Here is a 24,710-nt window from a genome sequence, read left to right on the forward strand (position 1 = left end):
CTGTTGCTGCATGTGTTGCTTAGCAACCTCTTTGGAACTACATTGCTTGGTGGAGGAATACATGTGTTATGTAAGGGATCATTTATTGCGAGGCGGTTGTTATAGCGAATAACAACCCCAACAGGCTGAACGGGAATCTTGAATCAGCCTGAAGGGGTTGTTATTCGCTATAACAACCGCCTCGCTATACATTATCCCGCTTATTACATGGTTACCTACCAAATAAATCAATAATTTGACACAAAATATTGATTTAAAGAGGAGTTTATTGATTTAAAAACGATTGTATTGCTTCCGCTAAAGAAAATAGTCCGTTCCGCGTCCATAGCAACGCGCTGTTTTTCATGGCAACGGTGTGTTATACTTCGCAGCGGTCTGTTATCAAGAAATAACAGACCGCATTCTACAATGGAATTCAACCAAGCCATGTAATGAAACGTTATAACACATGTATTCCTCCGCCAAGCAATGTAGTTCCAAAGAGGTTGCTAAGCAACACATGCAGCAACAAAGAATCACAAACGGCAGTTGCGCAGTAATACTAATTTAATGCGTTCACAGGTGTGTGTTTGTTGAGTAATTTACAACGGCTTCGAACGCAGCATTACATGGCTTGGTTGAATTCTAATGTAGAATGCGGTCTGTTATTTCTTGATAACATACAGACCGCTGCTAAGTATAACACATCGTTGCCATGAAAAACAGAGCGTTGCTATGGACGCAGGATTCTAACCGTAGAGACGGAACAGACTATTTTCTTTAGGGGAAGCAATACAATCGTTTTTAAATCAATAAACTCCTTTTTAAATCAATATTTTGTGTCAAATTATTGATTTATTTGGTAGGTAGCCATGTAATAGGTTGTTTTCACATGACGTCACGCTGCTGCATGGCGAGAGCGCGAAACTCAGATGGAGGGCAGGAAGTGAAATAGCTGAATCTGCTGTCTGAAAAAATGGCAGTGTATTGTGTAGTTTACGGCTGCTCCAATCATTCTAATCGAGAAAAGGGAAAGGGTTTTTATAGAGTACCTAAGAGTGTCACTCATAAAGGTGAGAAATGTAAAAAGCTCAGAGAACAATGCCGTAAAAAGTGGATTTTTAACGCAAGTTACGTCTGCGGTCGGGAGGAGCAGAGTCTGTTAATGCCCGAGTCTGCAACGATCACTTCGTCGGAGGTATGTTAGCTAGCCAACGTGTTTTTTGTGTCTGTGTTTATATAGCATTAGGTTGTTGTTAAATGCTCATTTACCTTGTTTACACTGTCAGTGAAATGTGATCCAATTCCGATTTTTTGCTCTTACGTGAGACAGATCGGATGTGTTTTATGACAGTGTATTGTAAAAAAAACGCAAGCATTCGGATATTTCGAGATCGGTTTCAGGCCTCATTCATATGTGGAAATAAATCGGATATTTGCCACTGCGACTGTCATGTAAACAGGCAGATCGCGAGGCATCTCGTTAGGCAATGTCTCCGCGGTTAAAGCCAATATTTAAACACAATATGCTCCCACCAGTCCTGAGATCTCTTTCACACATAATAACTGAAGCATATGTGCAATGATGGCACTTTTCGTCCTCCTTCGCCTCATAATCATGACGATGTTTGGCGAACTTCGCATATATCGCAGAGCATCCAGCATATCTGTGTCCGCCCATCTGTGCAAGAGAATTTAACCGTTTAAGCATGCGCGATGTTTCAGATAATATGTCAAGTGTAAACACATGAATCGGATATGGGTTAACGTTAGAGTTGAAAGAATGTGTAAACGGACGGTCAAAAAAATCGGATAAATGTACAATACGGACACTCCGCAACGGTTTCCTCCATAGAAGTATTCTCTATGTTTACTTCCTGCCCTCCATCTGAGATCGCCCCGCCTTCGCGCGTCATAATAATCACGTGACTGAAACCCAGCTATATGCGGGATTCCGCTTGGCGTCGGGGTCCTGATCAGCCTGTCGGGGTTGTATTCGCTATAACAACCACCTCGCTCTATTATCCCTTACATATTTTTAGTTGTTGGTGTTTATTTTATGAATAAAATGAATATTTTTTATAGAGTAACTGTTTTATAAAAGAAATAAGTCCCTCAAAGCCGTGTTTTACAGTGGATTTAGAACAGCTAAAGGGGTTTTAGGCACTCTGCTCCGCGTCGTAGCTAACAACGCCCCTTAGCTGTTCGAGGGGCTTCGAGGGGCTTATTGCTTAAGTTTACTTCAAGTAGTGGCCTTGTTTATCTCAACACATCAACTCATCATTTTATCATTATTGCGAAAATTAGTTTTAAGGCATCTAACTGGTTACCAAAAAAGGCATGGAAGCAGTACAGCCAAAAATAAAACATTTGGTTTCCTTTTTACTCAATAACCACATTATTGCTGTCACAGTAAAGGAGAATCATATAGTTTGTTGTCCTGTCTCACTTCATTTGTCTTCAGAGACAGTTTGCAGCTCTGACCTCACTCGTTTATGTCTTCCTGTCCGCTGTGCCAATCTGACAGCATTATTAATAATTAATCAGGCTCTCTGATTCAACACACATCAGGGGAATATGATTTGCTCCCAACAGACCATCCATGATAGGACAAATTCTGTTTGGATGTATGGGTACTGCATACACTGCAGACAAACAAACAAACAAATGAATGAATCATGTCACAGATATCTTCATTTTTATTGAATCCGGATCTTTCCTAAATGAAGATGATAATCACTGGATCTTCACTGGATAATGAGCAGAGAACAAGCTAATGTAAACAAACAGCCAATGCATGCTAGATGCTGTCAGTCAGACAACATGAATGATAATATCTGCGAGATTAATGTGGCTCTAAACAGGCCAGAGATCATTATCCTCAACAATTTCCTCTCTTTGTCCTATTCTGTCTAGTCCAACTGTGCCCATTTTCCATGGCTGAGCTGCCAGGTTGTGAGCGAGAGGTTTTAGCTGGGAAAAAAAAGAGACTGTTCTGAGGCTATTTAGGTTTTTGTGTCAAACTGAACAAAGCAGAGCTCCTATGCAGAGATGTTCCTCGAATTCATCCTTTCATTTACTGTCAAGAACATTCCGGCTACATTTTAAAGAGAAGCGGAGATTGTTAATCCAGGATTGTTAATCCAAGATCTTCTCAAAACAGAACTATGGGGATTTCAGCACTTCAGTTTGATAAAACAGGGATGTTGATCAAATAACTGTGTTGTATCTCTAAAAAGAAGAAGTTATTGAGCAAGAAGTTGTGTGTTTGCATAAATTTACTAACAATACCCAAATGCGCTCACTGGTTAACTAGGTCATGATCATACCAACTGTCTCGCACACACACACACACACACACACACACACACACACACACACACACACACACACACACACACACACACACATACACACACACACACACACACACACACACACGTAATCTTTAACCCTTTTCTATCCTATTTCCCTGTCGGCCTCTTAATCAGGCTTGATATTCTCAAACTTCTATTCTTTACTTCTGTTTAACCACATTTTACTGTATTAAAAATAAAGGTTCCAAAAGGTCTTTTTTTTTTTTTCATAGAAAAAACATTTTTGGTTCCCTAAAGAACCTTTCAGTGACCTTTTACAAAGTCTTGATTTAGTTTTTTGGCTCTACTTGAATAGGTTTTTATGCTCGAATGTTAAAAAACACATTATTTTCCCCATATTCTCCATTGTTGCAGTTCCTCTCTTCCCAGTCTGTCAGTATCGCTTCTTTTTAGTTCCTGTCTCTCAGAAAAGCTCAATGTGCTCTGATTGGTCGGCTGGATCAGGTGTGTTGTGATTGGTCAAGCACTTTGAGTGTGTCTGAGAAATGTCCCGCCCCTTACCATAACTGTGAGTTTCAGCACACTACTAACTCAACCAGGCCCCGCCCCTTTATTTTGCATATGTCTTGGGCAGAAAATGAGGAATATTGTGATGTTCTTTCCCGGAAGAAAACTCAAGACTACAATGGAGGCGTTTCAGGGAGTTCAGAAACAGTGTTACTGATAGAGAGAATAACTCCCGATAGAGGAACTTTGTAACTTTGCAGAGCTTTTTCATGCTAAAACAGCAACATTACACACATTAATAGGTCCCCTTTTTTTCTTAGTGTGAAGAACATTTAAAACACATTTCTATTCACACTAGTCCCTTATTCTGTAAGGATCCAGAGCTCAAAGCCCAGCAGAGCTCGTCTGGATGGCCTAGGAAAGCCACCAAAGCCTCACAGGAGCAGCAGAGATTGGAAGTTGTGCTACAGCAATATGGTTCACAGCCTTTTTCAAAACACTGATGCACATCGCAGGAGCTGCAGTGGAAAGAGTTACTCTGAATACTACAGGAGCTACAGTTCCTTTGACTGAAATATGGATGTTTTGGGATAATTGTTTGGAGAAGCTCAGATAAATGAATGTTCGGAATGAAATACTACTTGAGTACTGCTTACTGCACTGTATAAAATTGGCATAGGATTTTATTTGATATCAATTGTCACTTTTTTATTTGATAAGAATTTCAATTGCTTTTCAATTGCTAGTAAATGTCACTAATAATTACAAAGAAATGGCAATTAACACATTAAATTACATGACATTTTGAAGTAGAAATATTAAAATAAACTGTAAAAAACCATGAAATTCACAGCAATAAAACAATTTAAATTATATAATTTATGATTTAAAAAAAACACTGTGTATTTTGGCATTCATAGGCATTCGATACAAATACACATTAAGATATATTGACACTATCTGTGATTGTGCTATTAATTTCCAACAGAAAATCATAAAGACTTGCCAATCAGTTTATGAATGCTTAAATACAGTGTTTTTACCTGATAAATTATATCATGTAACTTATTTTTTTACTGTAAATTTCATTGATTTTTAGTGTAATATTTCTGTTACTTTCCATTTCTTTGTGAAATGTACTTAATTATGTTTAAATTTGACAGAAATATACAAAGCAACTGCAAGTAACATTGAATTAAACATGAAAATTTGAGGTAGAAATATTAAAATACACTGTAAACAAAGTGTGAATTTTACAGTAAAATGGCAGCTGTGGTTGCCAGAACATTTTAGGTTTTACAGATTGAACTTAAATTTACAGTATGTTTTTTTTCATTACTGATATAATGTTAATATACCAACACGCTGTTTTGTATTTCCTTGTAAAACATACTCCAATAATCTTTGTTTTATTTACAACTTAGAAGATATTTTTAGTGTATGCAGCTTACTATGTTTACATCAAACTATGCAGTATTAAGCAATAACAAACTTTTCAAACTGTACTATTCTACAGTGTTGTCACTGTATACAGTTGTTTTGAATTTATTATATGCAGTTTTGATTCTAAATGTTTTTTTTTTACATTTATATGCTCCATAAATAATCATTAATTGAACGTTTTTCAATTATTTATTTTTTTGCAGACTTAATACAATATGTCTTTAATATGCCCAAACAAGAATATTAGTTCAATTTAGATATGTTTGCTCTTCCAAAATTGTATTGACAGTGTACTTAACATTTTGGCAAATATAGTAGATCATCTAAATATTCAAGATTCAAGAATCTTTATTGTCACTATACAAAGTACAATGAAATTAGTCTTTAAAGTGCAATCATGTATAACTAGTGCAAGTTAAACGTCCAATTTAAATAACTGAAATAATTCTCGGTCAAGGCATTAGTGCAAATTAAGCCAGTTATTCCATAACGATGTATAAAGTAGAAAGGCCATGTGAGTATTGAGTATTGCAAACTTATTGCACAGTTGTGGCATGCAGAAAAGCCGTAAGTGTTGCATTGTTTTGCAAACTAATGGAGTGTGCAATAGTGTGCAGTCAAGTATTGCACAGATCTTTCAGATCATACAGACAGATTATTCCACAATAGGCAGTAGATTACTGCTTAAGGTATTGCACACAATGGGAGAGTAGTAAATGCAACAAAAAGTCAACATATACGAAGTAGTATAGAATGTAAATAATTCTATGATTATATTTGTGATTAGAATGCTAACAAGAGCTTGTGAGAATGAAATTTAACTACCAGTAACTACTATACTACTATAAGACAAAACATTGTCATGGCAAAAGCATGGCATGTCCTTATTTAGACATCAGCATCAAGTATGTATGTGTGTGTGTGTGTGTGTGTGTGTGTGTGTGTGTGTGTGTGTGTGTGTGTGTGTGTGTGTGTGTGTGTGTGTGTGTGTGTGTGTGTGTGTGTGTGTGTGTGTGTGTGTGTCAAACGGAAGTGCCAGAGCAGCAGCTAAAGGGAAAATGTCACTTGCTTAAAAATCTGATGCTAAAATGGCTGAAATTGTGGGGGAAAAAATGTAGGGGACATGGTAATGTAATACAAAATGCTAATAAAGTTTTACGAGAGTTCTGTTATTGTGGAAACAGAAACCGTTCCAAAATTTCTGACTTGTTTTAATGGGAATCTAGGCGTTTCTGTGCATAGATGTGCATAAACCACATTTATGTCAATTATTGTTAACAGGCCAAATAAATTACACCAAACAGATACACCCAAAAGCAGAGCTCTCAAAACCTTTGACCAATGAATTTCCATGACATTGTTCACTATAGAAATACTGTGACAGAGACGTTTAAAGATTTGATTAATTTTAGTGATTTTTTTCCTGTCTGTAAATTACTATTTTAAAATTCCTTGATATGCCCAGGTTTACCATGCATGCAGGTAAGACATTAACCAAGGCTTAAAGAAAAAGAAAAAAAGCACCAAAATATAAATGCTGTTGTATTTCATTTCATTCCATTTTTTTCATCCCAGATTTTCTGATATTTTATTCAAAGAGTAATTATTCTAATCACTCACGTTGAGAATTTATTATAATACATGGTTACATTATTATTAATTAAATCAAGGTTACATATTTACTCCAGAAAAGTTTTACCATGAACTATCATGTGTAAGAAAAGTTTATGGTTAATCAGATAAAAGTGTCCTCAATGAAAATTAGCCAGGCCTTCCTTAAACTGTGCTTCCCGTGCCGTAGTTAATGCTAATATATGCAGAGCAGTGTGTCATTCATGAATAAATCAGTGTTTTAACAAATCTTTTAAACGCAGAAACCAATATCATGCATTCACTAAAGCCATTTCAAAGCACTTGACTACTGCCATCAAAGACTGGCTATTTGCATGAAATAGCATTTCAAGCGGAGTCTGTGAAGGAAAATTGTATTGGTGATGCCAAACGAACGAACACACTGTTCATGGAATGAGTTGCTTCGTCTGAACGAATGAACTGGGACTTGTCAATGAACTTTAAAGTTTAGTTTAAAAGTAAATTGAATAATTGAATAAAAAAATAAATGGAATAATTAATTGTTCATGGATGAACTGAACTGAATGAATGAGGCGTCTTTCTTCAATGAACTGACTGACTGACCCTGCTTATTAATGAATTAGGCCTAATCGAATCTCGTTCATAAACTAGGATCTATACAGGCCAACAGGGCATTAAAGCCAACATTAAACGGAAGTCTTTTCTTCTCTATTATGACATACTATATGAGTGAAATGGCTTCTCGAACAAGAACAAATGTAGGGCGGGAATTGATTGGATGGTTGTGGTTTGCTATCGGTCGATCTAATGTGAGTGACAGGTTGTCCCGCCCTAAAGCTATCATCAGTGAAAAGAGGGAGGGGAAGTTACTTTGACTGAAGATTACAAGGCCACATTAATTAAAAATAAGAATAATGACATGCATGGATAAATCATTTGTAATAAATACTGCACACACAAAAAAAGGTCAATTTTGATTTCATGGTGGACTGTCCAATGAGTGAATGATTCAATGATTTACTCATAATTAACAAAGCTCACTGCTCGCCTCCTACTGGCATAACGATATCCTGCAGACGGGTTTACTGAACTTATCAGCGAACGAATTTAAACGAATCTATTCACTGAACAGATTCAAAAGATTCGAAGTCAGTGAGGAGAATCAAAACACCCCGTCCTACAGAGCGCCAGTGTCCGGCTGCTGCCCTCCAAACAAACACACGCTGAAGGAAAAAGGGGCGGATTTTCCTCAGTGGAAAATCTGATTTGAGTCGTACGAGCAGTGACTCTCAGCCTCCCCCCGAATCAAGCTTTAAATTCCTGCAGAAGGTGTGTAAACACTCTTAACAGAACTATTTGACTTGAAAGTGCGCGCAGAACTGGCTCCAGATAACAAAACATAGACTACTAAAATACCACACATGATGGCATGTAAATACAACACTACTGCATTAGGCTACTTACCCAGAATATAAAGTTGAACACGAAGAGGAGATATTTCACACATTTCATTCCGCCTTCAACTTTCCCCATGGTGAAGGTACAAAGTGAGCGACTTCTCTTTCAAAAACAGTGAAATGTGAGGATGCTGTTGCACTGCACGAGCTCTGTCAACATCTGTACGAGTAGCAGCGGGTGATTTCTTCTGCGTCTCTCTCTGACTGTCCCGCCCCTCTGAATAATGTGTCGGGGGGGACTCGAGGGGGGTTCGGGACGGGCAATGCTCCATCCAGGCACTGCACAGTGGCTTCTTTCATGGGACTGCGCGATCCCAGTCAAAACAGAGAAAGCTTTTAAAGGCTTTTTGTTTGGAGAGCAACTGAGCACAAGTAAATAAACATTAAGTTTTCACTCTTAAAATCAATTTTAAAAATGGAATCATGAAACAACAAAATGATGAAATCAGATGAAACAGTGTAAAAATCAGAAAACTCTAGCGGTATAATTTAATATTATTTTGTAGGCTATTTGCATCTTTAAAAGTGTATTGGGTAGATGTCAATTTGACATGTTAAAGTCAGCATAAAGTCTTTTCTTCCCTATTGTGATGTTTAGCCTAGCTAGCCTATATGAGTGAAACGCCTTTTCAAACAAGAAAAAAACATGTAGGGCGGGACTTGATTTTTTCCATTGGGAATTGATTGGATCGTTGGGGTTTGCTATTAGTTGGTCTTATATGAGTGACAGGTTTAGTGGCATATCTAGAGGGTAGGCATGGCGCTGGCCCCCCATATTATGATTGGCTCCCCCTGGTGCCCCATTGGGCTATAGCAGTGGTTCCCAACCTTTTTTCTGGGAGACCCCTATTTTAACATTCAAAAACCTTAATGACCTGTTACGTTTTTAATAAATGCAACAACAGCAGAAACATTAAAATAATAGCATAAACTACGGCCAGATTTGACTTACAACATAATGTTATCTATACTAACATACTACATGTTCACATAAATTATTGACCAAAATGTTTTATGTTTAATGACAAACCTGATATTCCAGCCTTTAAACCATTTTTAAGGAACAGAACAGGATGAGTCAAAATGATTCTAGGTATTTTATCAGCTAAATGAATAATTCTAGATACCTTATTATCCAAATTGTTTAGATTTTTAGAATGCACATTAGCTTATTTTCCATTAGCTGGTTAAAATGTAGAACAGCGCATAAAAATGTTTACACGACATAATTTTCAACTAAACACGGAAGACTTTTTATGCGTTTTGACCCTTCATTTATACGACAACAGCGCTTTGGGTGCCTGAAAACACAAACTTTTCAAAACGGGTTTCAAAGTGCAAGTTTTTGAAAATGGTCTCCGTGTAAACAACAAAAATGTGAATCTCTCAAGACGATGACGTCATGCACATGAGTATTACATGTTCAGTCTATAGTGTTTCATCGCCATCTAACGGCCTGGCAGCAGAATACAGGGTTTTAATTAGTCATTTTCGCGGATCCGTGTGAACGGGGATTGTTTTGACAATGGTGTCGTCTGTACGCGGAAAACTCAAAGGAAAAACGTCCCCATTTTAAACATAATGTTGTCGTGTAAACGTACCCTCAGTTTCACAAACAAAAACTGCAGACAGGCTGAATGAAAATGTAAATCCACTCTCTGTAAGTAGGTGGCGCTTATGGAACAGCAGAAATAGAGCTGTGTTCCCGGTAACCTACGTAAACAAAGCAGCACCTGGCTTATAAACACTACGAGTTAAACAGAGGAAAGATGAAAAGGAGGGTTACCATACGTAACCGCGTCCGACGCCACGTCGGAGTGATCCAACTGATAGGAATCCCTACCAAAGCGCCACAGCTCCTGCCCCCTTCCAGTGCCCTGTGCAAGCCTCCTGCCCCTTCTTGCCTGGAAGGACCATAGGAGAGGGCTTACACAGAGAATATCTGTCACTGTTGTTCCGTGGTAACCCATTCAGTGAGATTATTGGATAACACTGGGAAAGTGTGCCCTTTCCGTTAGGAAGGAGAACGCTGCGGAAGCCACATTCTTCCCCGAAGAAGCTATGTGGAGACATACATATACATATGAGTGCGTGACTTAGCCCAAGGGAAAGACACAGGCTTCCGTTTAGGAGCAGCCATGGAAGAATACACATATGGGATCCCCGCAGGGTCGCACATATGGAACCTAACCTAGACCCGAATCTCAAGGATTCAACAGATAAAGGACCGGCACCGGACGCTCCGCCACGTCCGGCTCGCCTCTGGAGAAATTTAAATGCACAGTAGGGTGCAGCAAGCCGACAGAGCCGGGCCTCTCAGTGCTTCTACCCGTTTAGGGTGAGAACACGGGAGGAGACAGCTATAAAACCTAACAAACGTGTTAGGTGTCGTCCAGCCCGCAGCTCTACAGATATCTGTTAGCGGGGCGCCACGTGCCAATGCCCAGGAGGATGCAACGCCTCTCAAAGAGTGAGCATGCAATCTGAGCGGACAGGGCACGCCTTGTGCTTGGTAAGCCAAGGCGATGGCATCCACTATCCAGTGGGCCAACCTCTGCTTGGAGACAGCCTTTCCCTTCTGCTGGTCTCCGTAACAGACAAAGAGCTGGTCTGAGGTCCTGAGGCTTCAAGTTCTGTCCATGTACAGTTGCAGAGCGTGGACAGGACAGAGCAAAACCAGGGCTGGGTCTGCCTCCTCCAGGGGCAGCGCTTGCAGGCTCACTACCTTTCCCTGAATGGAGTGGTAGGAACCTTGGGGACATAGCCAGGCCGGGGTCTCAGTACCTTGATAGAGGCCAGTGCAACCAGCAGCAAAGTCTTTTTTTTGCTGAATGAAAGGCAAATAAAAGAAAGAAAAAAGAGAAAATCGACCCCGCTGACGTGCCATGCAAATCATTGCATGCCAATGTTCATTGGCTCGTTTAGTTACACTCGAAGTAGATTGGCCTCTCTAGCGAGATTCCTATCAGTCAGATCACTCCGACGTGGCGTCTAACGTTACCGACTGAAAGGGAACAAAAACTATGCTGCATTCTGTGTCTGCGTGAGACTGTTGCTTACTTTTCCCTCAATACTTGACAGTATTTACCATGAATTTTTCCTGCCAAACACAGTTTTAATGATGATTAAAATATTAATTCGTAATAAAAAACCAACGGAAATTTTTATCGTGGTTTATCATCAAACTAGTAACCGTTTCAACCCTAACCCTCAACCTAGAGTGAGCTTGGCGACCCCACGTAAATCTTAAGCTACCCCCAGTTTGGGTAACACTGGGATAGAGTACTGGCCCTGTCCCAAATGGAACCCTAAGCCCTCATGATCTTCCTCCGAGTCCACACTTTCATGACGTAATGCCGTAATGGTCTGAAAAAGTGTGCACCGGGTGCATATCGGCCGCTCGCGAGCACCCTTCTGAAACCTAAAATGACAAATGGGACACTCTACGGTCTTGTGGACATACGCACACAGCGGCCATTGTAAGTGAAGTGCACATCATGGGTGCTTCTCAATATAGTGCAGCTGCATATCTCGGCTGCAATGTCATCAAGCTCTGCAGAAGGCCGTCTCAATTTGAAGGATCCTTGGAAGGCAGCCTCCAATTCAGCTCATTTTGAAGGACGCATCTAGTGTATCATTTGCATTCGTTGATCACCCACAATACACACTGAAGGAACTGATGGAAAACAAGTCGGCATGAACTTGTCTGGGTTCATTATGAAATGTAAGACAAAAATATGCTTTCTGTGTTGCAGTTTTGACTGTAATAAAAATGCAAAAACTTACAACATTTCATGTTGTAAAAGAGATAGAGAGATGGCATTTTTATTACTCAACAGGCATGTAAGGTATTTTATTGAACAGATAAATTGCCATATGTAGCTCTCTAACAGTGTTCATTGTAAAGCATTATCTATTGTGAAGGCTCATTTCATTATAGCAGCACTGTGCTGGAATTTATTTTCAAGGTAGTATCGTGTCTATTAATGGGTAAAACTACAGTAACGTCTTCAGCTAGTCAGCTTGAGATTCTTTCCATCTAAACTGGTTAAATTTCTTAAAGGCCCCCTGAAATCATAAAGTTTTTTAGCTTTTAATACAAATATGTTAGCCTTAATATTATGAATAAGCTAGTGTGTTTAAAAACATTGACAAAATTCGCATGGAGAAATAAGCATTCATGGGCTTGAGATGTGTGTTCGGTAGAATAGTTTTATTCTGTTTTCCAACTGTACGTTGGTTAAGAATGAAATGGCTAGAATTTATTGACACCACTAATATTGAATCCAACGTATCATCAGCACTCAAATTCGCTTCCATGGTGCTGTCAAATACGACTTGCAGTCTGTGAGGTAAACTAATGCTATGTCCCGCCTTAGCTTCCCGTTTCAGTGGAAATTATGTCAACGCATCATGCAAAGGAATTTTAAGGGTCTTTAAGCCAAGTAGTGAATGTTTTATGAGCAGTAGGATTAATTTAATCAGCATGCATATTACATTTCATAATTAGGATATGCAATATGCATATTGTATAATTAATCTGATTAAAAAATTTTTAACAGTAGGGTGACCAGATGAGATTGGCTAAAATTCATGTCAACAAAACCAATGAATGAAAATTAGCTTATCAATGCATATCTAAATTTGCGCCTACGGTATCTGTAGAACTTCAAAAAAAGAAACAAAAAAGATGCTGCAGCATGAAAACAGCATGCACATCCGTGTTACTGTACGTGCCGTTAAGGGGTTCAGATGTAGCCTATTGTGCAAGGCATTTCTTAAATTCCAGTCACATCCTGTCAGTTGTAGCAATTGTATTGTTCTTAGCAAGTGTGCACACTTAATTTAGCCTGCTTTCAAAAATATGGTAAAACAGGTAAATTAGATTAGATCAGGATTTATCCAGTTTGAAAATACCTGTTTGTTGTTATATACCTGTCAGCATTGCTTTGGTTTCAGTTAACTGCGAAAAAAAGAAAATGATTTGAAATGGAAAATAAATGCATGAGCCAGTGTATTTACACTCAACGACCATGAACCGGTAATTTATTAAACCCGTGTGAATCTCGCTAATAAAGGGTGCCAGGACCAGGCTCACTTACAATCATGTAGGCCAGAACTAAATTAATTTCAGATTTTTATTTTTCTGCCTTGACAGAAAGGGTGAGTGAAATTGTGTTCACTGTTTCAGTTACAGATGAATGGAGAATCCTTCATTAGATTATATCTCTCATTAGATTAGCATGAGACCCTTCCGAGACACATGTCAGTGCTATTTTTGATCAAAGCAGCCAGGGGTCTGCACAGTGTCTTGGTTAATTTACCTCCATTACCAAATGAGCCGGGCAGTCTCCTAAACCAATCTCAGAGCAATTATAATTTATCTTTTTTAAAGCTCAGATGTCTCAGTTATTCAGTTTAAAACACTGAATTCTATCCCTCACAGCCTTGCTTTCATTCCTGCTGTCAAAAATGAAATATGGAACCTCAAGTCAATAAGCATCAATATTTTCAATAATTCCGAGTAGGGTCTGCCTGCAGAGCCGGAGGCTGCATTTTCAGGACCCCACTTTTAGGACCGCATTTCTAGGACCCTAGGTTTTTAGTGACAGCGCCACCTACCGAATTAGAGGACCAGCGAAGATGGATGACAATCAGAGTGTGAGTATCAAATGCGAATAAAGTTTTACAATTGCGATGCATTTAATTGGAAAGTTAACGTAGCAAACGTGATGGTGATTTGCTAAATAAATAGTCTTGAATGCATAGCCATAGTATTTAGCCTCTAATGCTTGAAAATGAATTGTTAGCATGTTCATTTAACGGAACTGTTGCTTGAAAATGAATTGTTAGCACGTTCATTTAACGGAAGTGTTGCGTGATAAGCCTGTGTTGACTTATTGACAGCACAATAAAACTGTAGCATGTTCGTTCTGAAAGCTTGTTAATTACTCATTGTTCTTCCATTTTAATTCAGTTAAAATAATCTTAATGTTTTCACTGTCACGTGCTCACAGTCAGCCTGTTTAACGTTACAATACATGTTATGTGTAAGCGTCTACATGCGTCTCTTCATTTTGACATGGTTTTATAATGTGTGCTTTAAATATTATATACATATGTAAATGTGTGTATATATATATATATATATATATATATATATGTATATATATATATATATATATATATATATATATATATATATATATGGTCAGAAAAAAAGTCGTGTCAATGTTATTTCTATTCAGATTTCTCAATTGAGATGGGCTTTATTGACATGAGTGTTTCTAGAACCTTTGTTCCCACAACATCAAAACCTTTTTTTTTTTTCAAATCTTTGAACAGTATGCAATAATAGTATTATGAACATTAATTGATATGTGTGCACTGTTTGGTAACTAAGAAAAAAAATTAAAGAGTAGGACATGTTCAACTAAATGTTCCTTATTTAATTCACTTCTCTTTCTCTCTCTCTCTCTTAGGAGTCAGTGATGATGTTGTCCATGAAGTTCTGTTTGTGGTCCACATCATGAACAAATTTGTTTTTGTGTGTGTGCAAGTTCAGTTATTATATATTATTTTGTAAAATATTTTGTGTGTTCAAGTTCAGTTATTATATATTATTTTGTAAAATATTTTGTGTGTGCAAGTTCAGTTGTTATATATTATTTTGTACAATATTTAGTGTGTTCAAGTTGAGGTGTGATATATTATTTTGTAAAATATACACAATCTACCCCCAGAGTCATCCTTGTCTTCCCTCTATACTTGAAAATGTGGTCGATCTAGTGACTGAAAAGACTATAACATGATTCCTTGTTTATTTTACTTGAGTTATTATATTATGCTAGACCCAATAATTTCTCAACATTCCTAGGAACCAGGTTTAATTGCAATAAATAAAGTAGTATTTGGGTGTAATAAAACTGTAAAACTCTAATGTAGTTAAAACTGGGTGGGTGGAAATACTGCCTGGCACAACTAGGGTCCTGGAAATGCGTTCCTGAGACTGCGGTTCTCCGAGTCGGTAGGTGGCGCTGTCACAAAAAAATAGGGTCCTAGAAATGCGGTCCTAGAAGTGGGGTCCTGAAAATGCAGCCTCCGGCTCTGCAGGCAGATAAGCAGATTTTTTTTCTGCACGATAGGCTACATCGTTAATCCAGTAGGTGGAGACAGGTGACTGTGAGTCATTTGAATCATTTAGGCTACTCAGAACGCTGATTCATTCAGTAACTGAACAGGATTTGCTACTCCTGCCGACTATTTTTTTTTTTTTTTTTTTACCATATTTTTCTATGGCAGGAATAACAAGAGTAGTACTATGCGGTTATGAATTCAGCCATCGTCTTTTAAAAAGAATCATTGAATCATTTACCCACGATTTGTTCAAAAACATCCAGGAACAAAACATCACGCCAGTGTGTTGCTCGCTCGGTGGTGAAACGGATGATGTGATTACGGACAAAAACGGACAATGTTACGTCTAAAATGTAAGTTACTCGATATTAAGTTCTTGTTTTTTGAACTGTTGTTCTAAAAAATATCACATAATAACGTGCTCCATTTTAGTTACTTCAGTAACTTCTCAGAAACGGCTCAGTCTGTCATTGCTACAGGATATTTGTCTTCACGTGGAATCGGAATTATCGTAAATAGGAGTTTCCTAGGTTAAAAAGTGCACATGAACACCTTCTGATGTAGTATTTACCACTCATAATTGTGAGATATAAACTCATAATTGTGAGTCCAAAATGCGAGATATAAGTCAGCCCTCCTGATAAAGGGCCACATAACGCACACGTGTGTGATATTAATTTATTAATATGTCCTTCTCACATTCACCCCAGCCCTCAACCTAATAATCTGAAGGCCAATGTGGCATCTGTGATCCGAAAACATAACAAATATTCAAAAACACATGATATCTCCTAAAAATGTTGACCACTGGTCCCGCCATTAAACCACCAGAGTTGTTCTGTAGGTCCCACAGAAGTCTACTTGCTTCCTCTGAGAGCACTCATCCTAGAGTAGGATGGGACTGTATCCTGGCAACTGAAAAGCCATATCCTGGCAACCACAGTGAGAGAGGAGCAGTTGAGATCCGTCCTTTGAGATTCACAGAAGAACAGACAAGTAAGCATTAAGAGCTCTGCCTTTATTTCTGTAACGACTCCGAATGCATAATAATGAGTGTAAATTGGGGTCATGGGAAGAAATGTGTGTCTCTGAGGTGTTGCTGAAAAAAGTGAATTTGTGCAAACTGAAGTGAATTTGAAGTAAAAAACGTAATGCCAGTTTCCCTTGTTGCATTTCTTCCAACTGTGGGCCATTAAAGGGTTAGTTCACCCAAAAATTAAAATTCTGTCAGTACTCACCCTCATGTTGATCCAACCCCGGTAGACTTTCGTTCATCTTCGGAACACTTGTATGTCAGAACATAGGCTCACTATTGGCCGACGCTGGTCGTGTGTGTGATGCGTGTGATGCTGGCCAATAGCGAGCCTACGTTCTGACGTACAACCCAGAAGCGCTGCGCTGTTACACTACGTGAACTCACTCAGAGGCCCACACAGAAGGAAATTAATAGTTGAATAAAGTCGTTATTTATTTTTTTTTTTTTTTGCACACAAAGAGTATTCTGGTCGCTTGATAAACTTATGGTTGAGCCACTGTAGTCACTTGGACTATTTTAAACATGGTCTTTACTAACTTTCTGGGCCGGCAAGTTTCAATTACAGAGAAGCCTATGGAGGAGTGAGCCAGCTCTCAGATTTAATCAACAATATTGTGTTCTGAAGATTAACGAAAGTCTTACGGGGTTGGAACAACATGAGGGTGAGTAATTACTGACAGAATTTTCCTTTTTGGGTGAACTAACCCTTTAAGTCCTGAGACAAATATAAGGTTTGCATGTTTCTATAAAGAGGCACTTAACAGAATGATATGAGCAGATGTGCTGTTAACCCTTAGAGACTGGAAATAAGATAATCACATAATGATGTGGCGCTGTGTGTGTCTGTGAGTGTGTCTGTGAGTGTGTGTGGCCTGTTAAACCCTACATTATGGGGACAAAATGTCCCCACAAAGGTGGCAATATCCGAAATCCTTGTGCTTGTGGGGACATTTTTTGGTTCCCCTGATGAAAACAGTTTATAAATCATATAGAATTATCTTTTTTGAAAACATAAAAATGCAGAAAAGGGTACTATACGGTTATCCGGACCACATGTGATGACCTACCCCAACCCCGCCTCTAAACCTACCCGTCACTGGGGTTACGACCAACCAAGAGCGGTTGTGGTCACGTGTGGTCAGGTGTGGTCCGGATAACCGTATAGTACCCAGAAAAGTTTTCTGTGATGGGTTGGTTTAGTGTAAGGCGATATAATATACAGTTTGTACAGTGTTAAAAAAAAAATGTCTATGGAAAGTCCCCATAAATACACATTGTGTGGGTGTGTTATTTTGTACCAGCCTTCTTGTAGAGGAGATTTCTCAGGGGCTCAGTGACTGTCTGCTGTACTGCTCCCTTCAGAATTTGCTTCAAACTAAATTTATCACAGCAGCAGATCCTAATTCCTAAAATTATGGAATTTTTGATTAAACATAAAACATTTTCAGCAACAAAATATTGTCTTTCCTGCATTGTTATTATCATCCCTGTGAGATTAAACAATAATAGGCTTATTTGGAGGTTCGCCTAAAAACACTATATATATTTTTTTATATATATATATATATATTATATATATTAATACATAAATACCTTATTAATATTAATATTCTGTGGATGAAAGTGCATGAAGCATTTGAAAATAGTTTCTCATATTAATTTATTAACTAAATATATGGTTTCATTATATTCAAGAAGGTTAGCAAAAAACTCCTCAATGACCGTTGAGATGTGTTATAGTTATAGTTAAAGGGTAAGTTCGGTATTTTACACTTAAAGCCCTGTTTACAGATCGTATCTGATGAAATAGAACGGGTAAGATTAAAATTTGGACACATGCTGCTGTTCCGAGAATTTTAGGTTTATTTCGCTTTCCCCCCCACCCCCACAATGGATGTCTATGTGCACTCGAACATTCATTCCTAAAACACATTAAACTTTCGTTTACAAAGACGTGAAACTCACCGAGTGGTCAGGGGTGTTCACTGGTATGTTCACTCAAAAATCGCTGAAAATGATGCATTCAAACAGGTGTTTTACCATTCGTTGTAAAACTGTGGATCTATTTTTCCAAACGTCTCACACCCGTAGATTCTTCCGTTGAGAGCTTGAATAATAGACACTCCAGCCCAGTTGGTGGCGATAATGCACCTTTGCCAATTGCAAGCAAACCACTGGCATTTCATTGAATACACAGTAGAAGCAGACGAAGAAGCGGCGGAGTAATACCGTACCTCACACAGCACATTCAATACAAGTCAATGGAGTTGGACAAAAACTACGATAAAACCTGTTGGAATGCATCATTTTCAGCGATTTTTGAGTGAACATACCAGTGAACACCCCTGACCACTCGGTGAGTTTCACGTCTTTGTAAACGAAAGTTTAATGTGTTTTAGGAATGAATGTTCGAGTGCACATAGACATCCATTGTGGGGGGGGGGGGGGAAAGCGAAATAAACCTAAAATTCTCGGAACAGCAGCATGTGTCCAAATTTTAATCTTAACCGTTCTATTTCATCAGATACGATCTGTAAACAGGGCTTTAAGTGTAAAATACCGAACTTGTCCTTTAAGTATTGCAAATTATATTGACAATAGATATGCACACAATACAAGCGAAAGACGTTTGATTTAAATTTACAACATCATTTTGTGGATCGTGTTCTGTCTGAATTTGTTGTGTCATAAATAGGTTGCTTTGTTCATACAGCCCATATGGTTTCTAATATGTCATTTTATAGTCTTATTAGTCTATTTATAAGTGGTTTGCCGCCTGATTATAAAAAAAAAAAATTTAGAAAAAAAAATTAGTTTATTGTAATGGAAATTGGGAAAAATGTGTTTAATTGTTTTCAGCACACAATAAACCCTAACGCTCAAAATAATCAATTGGTTTGAGTAGAACAAACTTAAATTATACTAATTAGTAATTAACTTTTAAATTAACTTTTAATAGTATTCAGCACTTTCTTTTTCTTTCAAGTTCACAGAACTGATATATTTTAAGTAAACTGAACTGTTTGGTTTTGAGTTTTAAGAAAATATTACTTTTAATTTAGAAGATCTTAAGTTTAACTGAAACTGGGCTGGGATTTCCATTTCCCAGCATGCTTTGCCCATGGCACTCGAAATGGAGAGTAAATGCTAAAATTAAGCATGTTTTAATGTTTAATGTTTTTTTTTGTGTGTGTGTGCAAGATTAATGTTAAGTGGCAGATTTAGTAGTGATTGATGTTTTATGCTAATTTAGAAGAATTTCTGTTAATGTTGATTTTAGGAGAGTTACCGTCATGGTGACAACTGGTGCATGCGGGCGAATTGGTCTGAGAGCAAGTATGTTAGTAGCTTTTTATGCTGCACTTATACAGCAAGTGCTATACCATGTTATTATTAACAAATTAGCAAGTTGAACTAGCTTGTTATAGCTAGGTAAGTATATATGAATTAAAATATTCACATTCAGGTTACATGAAAATTAAATGTATGGATTAGTTTACACAAACATTTCAAGTTAAGAACAAGTAGGCAACTGATTGCCTTACATTTTTTGAGTTTTAACAACTTATTTGGGTTTATAGTGCATAAAAAAAATTAGGTCCTGAAAAATGCTACATTTTTATTTTTGCAAAAATGTAATATTTTTATTTTTAATTGTTGGGAGTAATAAAGCCAAGACATGCTGTTGTGAGATTCACCTGTCATCCAACATTTACAGCTTGCATACATACTTCTGAGCACAAGATGGCACACTTACACTATTTACATGGAAATCATAGACTTCAAACTCTGAGCAGGGACACACACAGTTTCCCTTATGATGTTCTTTTAAAAGCACTTGTTTCTGCTGACATCCGAGGAAGTGGCACTTTTGGCAGATGAAATTTGAAAAGTCAGCCAGAGCTAATAATATCGAAATCAAACTGTTGTGCAGAAGCATTTAGAGTCTCTGATGATGATGGAAAACTATAGGATAATCATGTTATTATGTAACTAATATGCAACCAAACTAGTATACGAGTGTAACAAACTTGTTAGTTATCCATGCTTGATCAGATAATTTTCTTGTTTCAAAGACAAGTCTTGGCATGACATAATTCTGTTCTCACAATATTCACAGAAAAAGAAAGTAAGAGTGGCACATGTGTTTTTGGCAGCCTTTATGTTATCTAATACCTGCTATTGTTGAGCGTGACACTGAGACTTAGACAGCGTCTCTCTCATCAGCCTGTGCAGCTGCAACAGTCTTTCCAGTCCAACCACCCAGTGTGTTTCTGAACATCACACGACACGTTACCAGTTACATCTCAGCTGCACTTGGGCTTTTAATGCTTTAATCCAGTTATAATGACAGTGATACTGTTAGTAGAAGCTGTTTAGTGCTTGTGTGCCCTCGAGTTCAGCTATTCTTTACAGCATGGCCTCGTTCAGTTCACTTTCATTTATACACACATTTATTAAATAATACCCTCTTATACATTAATTTCAAATTAACGTAAATGTCAGTTAAGTGAAACAATAACAACACCTTAGTTAATTAATGTTAGATGCGTTTTAAGGGTCATTTTATGTTCACACTACTGTTCAAAAGTTTGGGGCAGTAAGCTCAGCTCAACTGTTTTCAACATCGATAATAATAAGAAATGTTTCTTGAGCATCAAATCATCATATCAGAATGATTTCTGGAGGATCATGTGACACTGAAGACTGGAGAAATGATGCTTTGATCACAGGAATAAATGACATTTTATGATATATTCAGATAGAAAAGTTATTTTAAATTGTAATAATATTTCACAATATTACTGTTTTTACCGTATTTTTGATTAAAAGCCTTGGTGATCATAAGAGACTTTAAACATTAAAAACATCATACCAACCCCAAACTTAAGATAAGATAAGATAAGCCTTTATTGTCTCCTATTGGAGAAATTCATCTCCAGTAACTTATGAACGGTACTGTTGGTAAAAAGTATCTGACATTGAATAACATCATCAGCTGATTAATAACTAATAACCAGTGTTAGGGAAAGTTACTTTCAAAAGTAATGTTGTAATATTGCATTATGTAAATACTTTCTATGGAACGTAATGTTACAGTACTTTTGCATTACTTTTTCTCACATGAGCTGGGCTTGCTTTTTAGTTTTTAACAACACAAAAGTTATATTTGTGGCAAATGTAAAGGCCCTTTCAAACCACATGTGAAATGAATGAGCCTCAGGATAAAGGAAATATAAATTCACGCCTGTAGAGGTCGCAGCTCAGACAAACCTTTCAGCTGTGCTACCGTTCTGGATCGCAGAATAGGATGCAGGAGAAGAAAGTTCAACATTAGTTTGGTTGAATTGGATCATCAAAGGTCAGAAGCAAAGACATTGGTTAATAAAGTGAGATTAAATCAACCCGATCTCATGAAATGCATCTCTACAGCACGCTTTGTGTTTATCGTGAAATTTATATGCGAAAATGAGTTTTTACGTTCATATGATACCCATATGATATGTACTGTAAACCCCTTGGGTAGGATTGGTGGTGTGGGTAACAGGGGTATTACACGCCATAAAGTGCGTATCATATGCACGATAAATACAATGCGTGCTATAGAGACGTATTTCGTAAGATCAGGCTGGATTAAATACATAAAGTATGTTTGTGTTATTTAAAGCTACATTGTGTAATATTTTAAGTTGAAGTTGACGTTATTTCAAAATTATACGTTCTCATTAATGTGTAATCACTTCAACCAACTAATTAAGTATTCTCGTAAGTGTTTAATCTGCCATTTAGATTACATACGAGTGAGTCGCTCGAATGGCGGAAGCCATGTTGCGCATCCATCTTGAAAATACATTAGACAGAGGGACATACAAGCTTCGCCTTTCGCGTTTTTACACGCAGTGGCACCGTGACGAACGCGAGAGGGAGATTTGCCCGCGTTTGCCGGCAGATTTGAAATAATACGGTCGGCCACCGTAGGAGCTACAACGCCTTCGGAATGGGAAGAGCTAGAAAGTAATATTCAGTTGGTAGTCATATACAATTTCACCGCTAGATGGGAGTAAATCCTACACAGTGTAGCTTTAAGATATTTAATTATTGCAGATTTGCATAATATTCTGCATTGCACAGTTTTTATTCATTTTGAGGAATACAGAATGTGTTTTTGTACAAGTGAGATGAGGTAATGCTCACATTAGATCTACAGTAACCATCATGTTTACACACAGCGCACATCTGCACTTACTCACGATTTCTCTCAATATGGGGACAGGAGAATGTCGGTCAATAAATGGGAAAACTTATTTGAAAAAGTAACGTATTTTATTGTAAATTAAGTAATGCATTACTTGTTACTTGAAAAAAGCAATCTGATTACGTATGTCGAGTTACTTCTAATGTCATGATTCTGCCATCTAGTCCTTGTCATTCTTTAATTTGAGGCAGGATCATGACAGACCCATGTTTTGTGTACAAGCACATGGCCATTTGTTTGGGCCATGTGCTTGTGTTGTCTCGTTCTCTTGCCCCGCCCCCTTGTTATCCTCGTTTTGTCATTATTGCTTTACCTGTGTCACCTGTTGTTATCATTAGTCTCCCTATTTAATCCCCTTGTGTTTGCTGTCTTGTGCCGGTTCATTGTTACTCTTTACATGCTACATGCTGTCATTCATTGTGTGAAACCTGCTGTGATGCTACACTCTGGGAATCCTGCCTGTGTTTGCTATAGTTACGTGTGAGTCATTGCTAATTATTACCTGTGAGTATCTTGTCTTAGTCACGAGTCCTGTGAAGATCCTGTTCGTGTTTTTGCTGTTAGTTAGCGTCTAGTCGTCTGTCAAGATCATAGTCTAGTTAGTCATCCTCTGCCTTGTCTTGTTTTACCCCATCGTGGGCTTTATTTTCCCCTTTTTGTCTTCAATAAATCATGTGTTTAGTGTACTCTGTCTGTGCCTGGGTTCTCCTTCCTCACCATCATAACAAATACGTTACCCCCAACGCTGCTAATGACAATGAATCAGCTGATTGTGTTAACATATCTCTAATGTAAAGTGTTGCTTTTGTTTCACTTTACATAACTGACTTGACACGTCAATGAAGCAAGAATGCAACAGCAGTCTGGCAAAATGATTGATTTTTCTTGCTCTGCCTGCTAAAAAAAGGACTGCCTCATATAAACCGTTTGCCATTTTTAGATTTTAATTGAGACATTTTAATCTTTTTTTTTATCAAGATGACCTTTGGATGGTCTCCACAATGTAGGCGAGTTCAGGTTTTACTATCCTCATTAAGGTGACATTTGGTCTCCACCTGACCCACATACATATTCTCTCGCATGCTCTTCTCTCTCTGTCTAAACTCTGTAATCAGAAAACATAAACATGTTCTTGTTGGGACAGTCTCTCACAGACTGCTGCCAGGACCTTCATTAATTCACGATGCCCATGCACGATTCCAGATGCTGTTCAGCGCGTGCTCCTCACCAACGGCTAGACCGCTGCTTTGCTTTACATGTGATCTCCTTTATAGCTGGAGATGCACTATTAATGCCGATCTGTTTTTCCCATTGTATATCTTCTTGACGTGACCCAAGGATCCAGAGTGAGATTCTAGCCTGAAATGTCAGCTAGACGTTCCAGGTCACCTTGCATGGCTGATTGCACTATGAGTGCAAGTTTTGTCTCATTTATTTGAGCTCATTTTTATGATCCAACATGGATTGGAAAGGAAAGAACACGAGGGATCCCAGATAGTCCCTTAGTAGCCTATTCCAGGCAATATATTAATTTCTGAGCGGGAAACAGACAGGGTCAGGGATGCTTTTTTTGAGTGCCAACTCTACGTCAGTGGATGAACTTATGATACACCCTTGCACATCTGTCAGTACTGTATGAGAAAAACAGTTGTTGCTATGGGTTTTAAACAGCTACTCACTTAAATTTTACACTTCAATGGGACATTGAATGTCCCAAATGAGATTCTTCATATTCCAACACTAGATTTGCATGTAAAACATTATATAATCAATAAGTTATGACAACATATGTTTTTACATTGCTTTAACTCATCAAAATAAGTTGAGCAATTTTCAACTTTTTTTGCAACTTTTTTTTTTTTTTTTTTTTTTTTTGGTCAGTTTAATGCAATTTAAATTGAAATGACTTAAGCATCCAAGTTGATTGTACTTAATTTAAGGCAGCAAAATTTTTTTTGCAGTATACTCAAATGAATAGTGTTAAA

General features: G+C 37.8%; 1 protein-coding gene across 1 annotated transcript in view; it reads right to left on the minus strand.

Annotated features, from left to right (window-relative positions):
* tspan2b (tetraspanin 2b) overlaps window positions 1-8,512 on the minus strand; it is a 31,900-nt gene extending 23,388 nt beyond the window's left edge. The window contains exon 1 of the mRNA XM_081387701.1: window positions 8,304-8,512. Coding sequence (XP_081243827.1) covers window positions 8,304-8,372 — 69 coding nt within the window. The 5' untranslated portion in view covers window positions 8,373-8,512. The remainder of the gene's footprint in view (window positions 1-8,303) is intronic.
* Window positions 8,513-24,710: the final 16,198 nt, after the last annotated feature.

Source organism: Scardinius erythrophthalmus (assembly GCF_964197995.2).
Source record: "Scardinius erythrophthalmus genome assembly, chromosome: 15".
NCBI lineage: Eukaryota > Metazoa > Chordata > Actinopteri > Cypriniformes > Leuciscidae > Scardinius > Scardinius erythrophthalmus.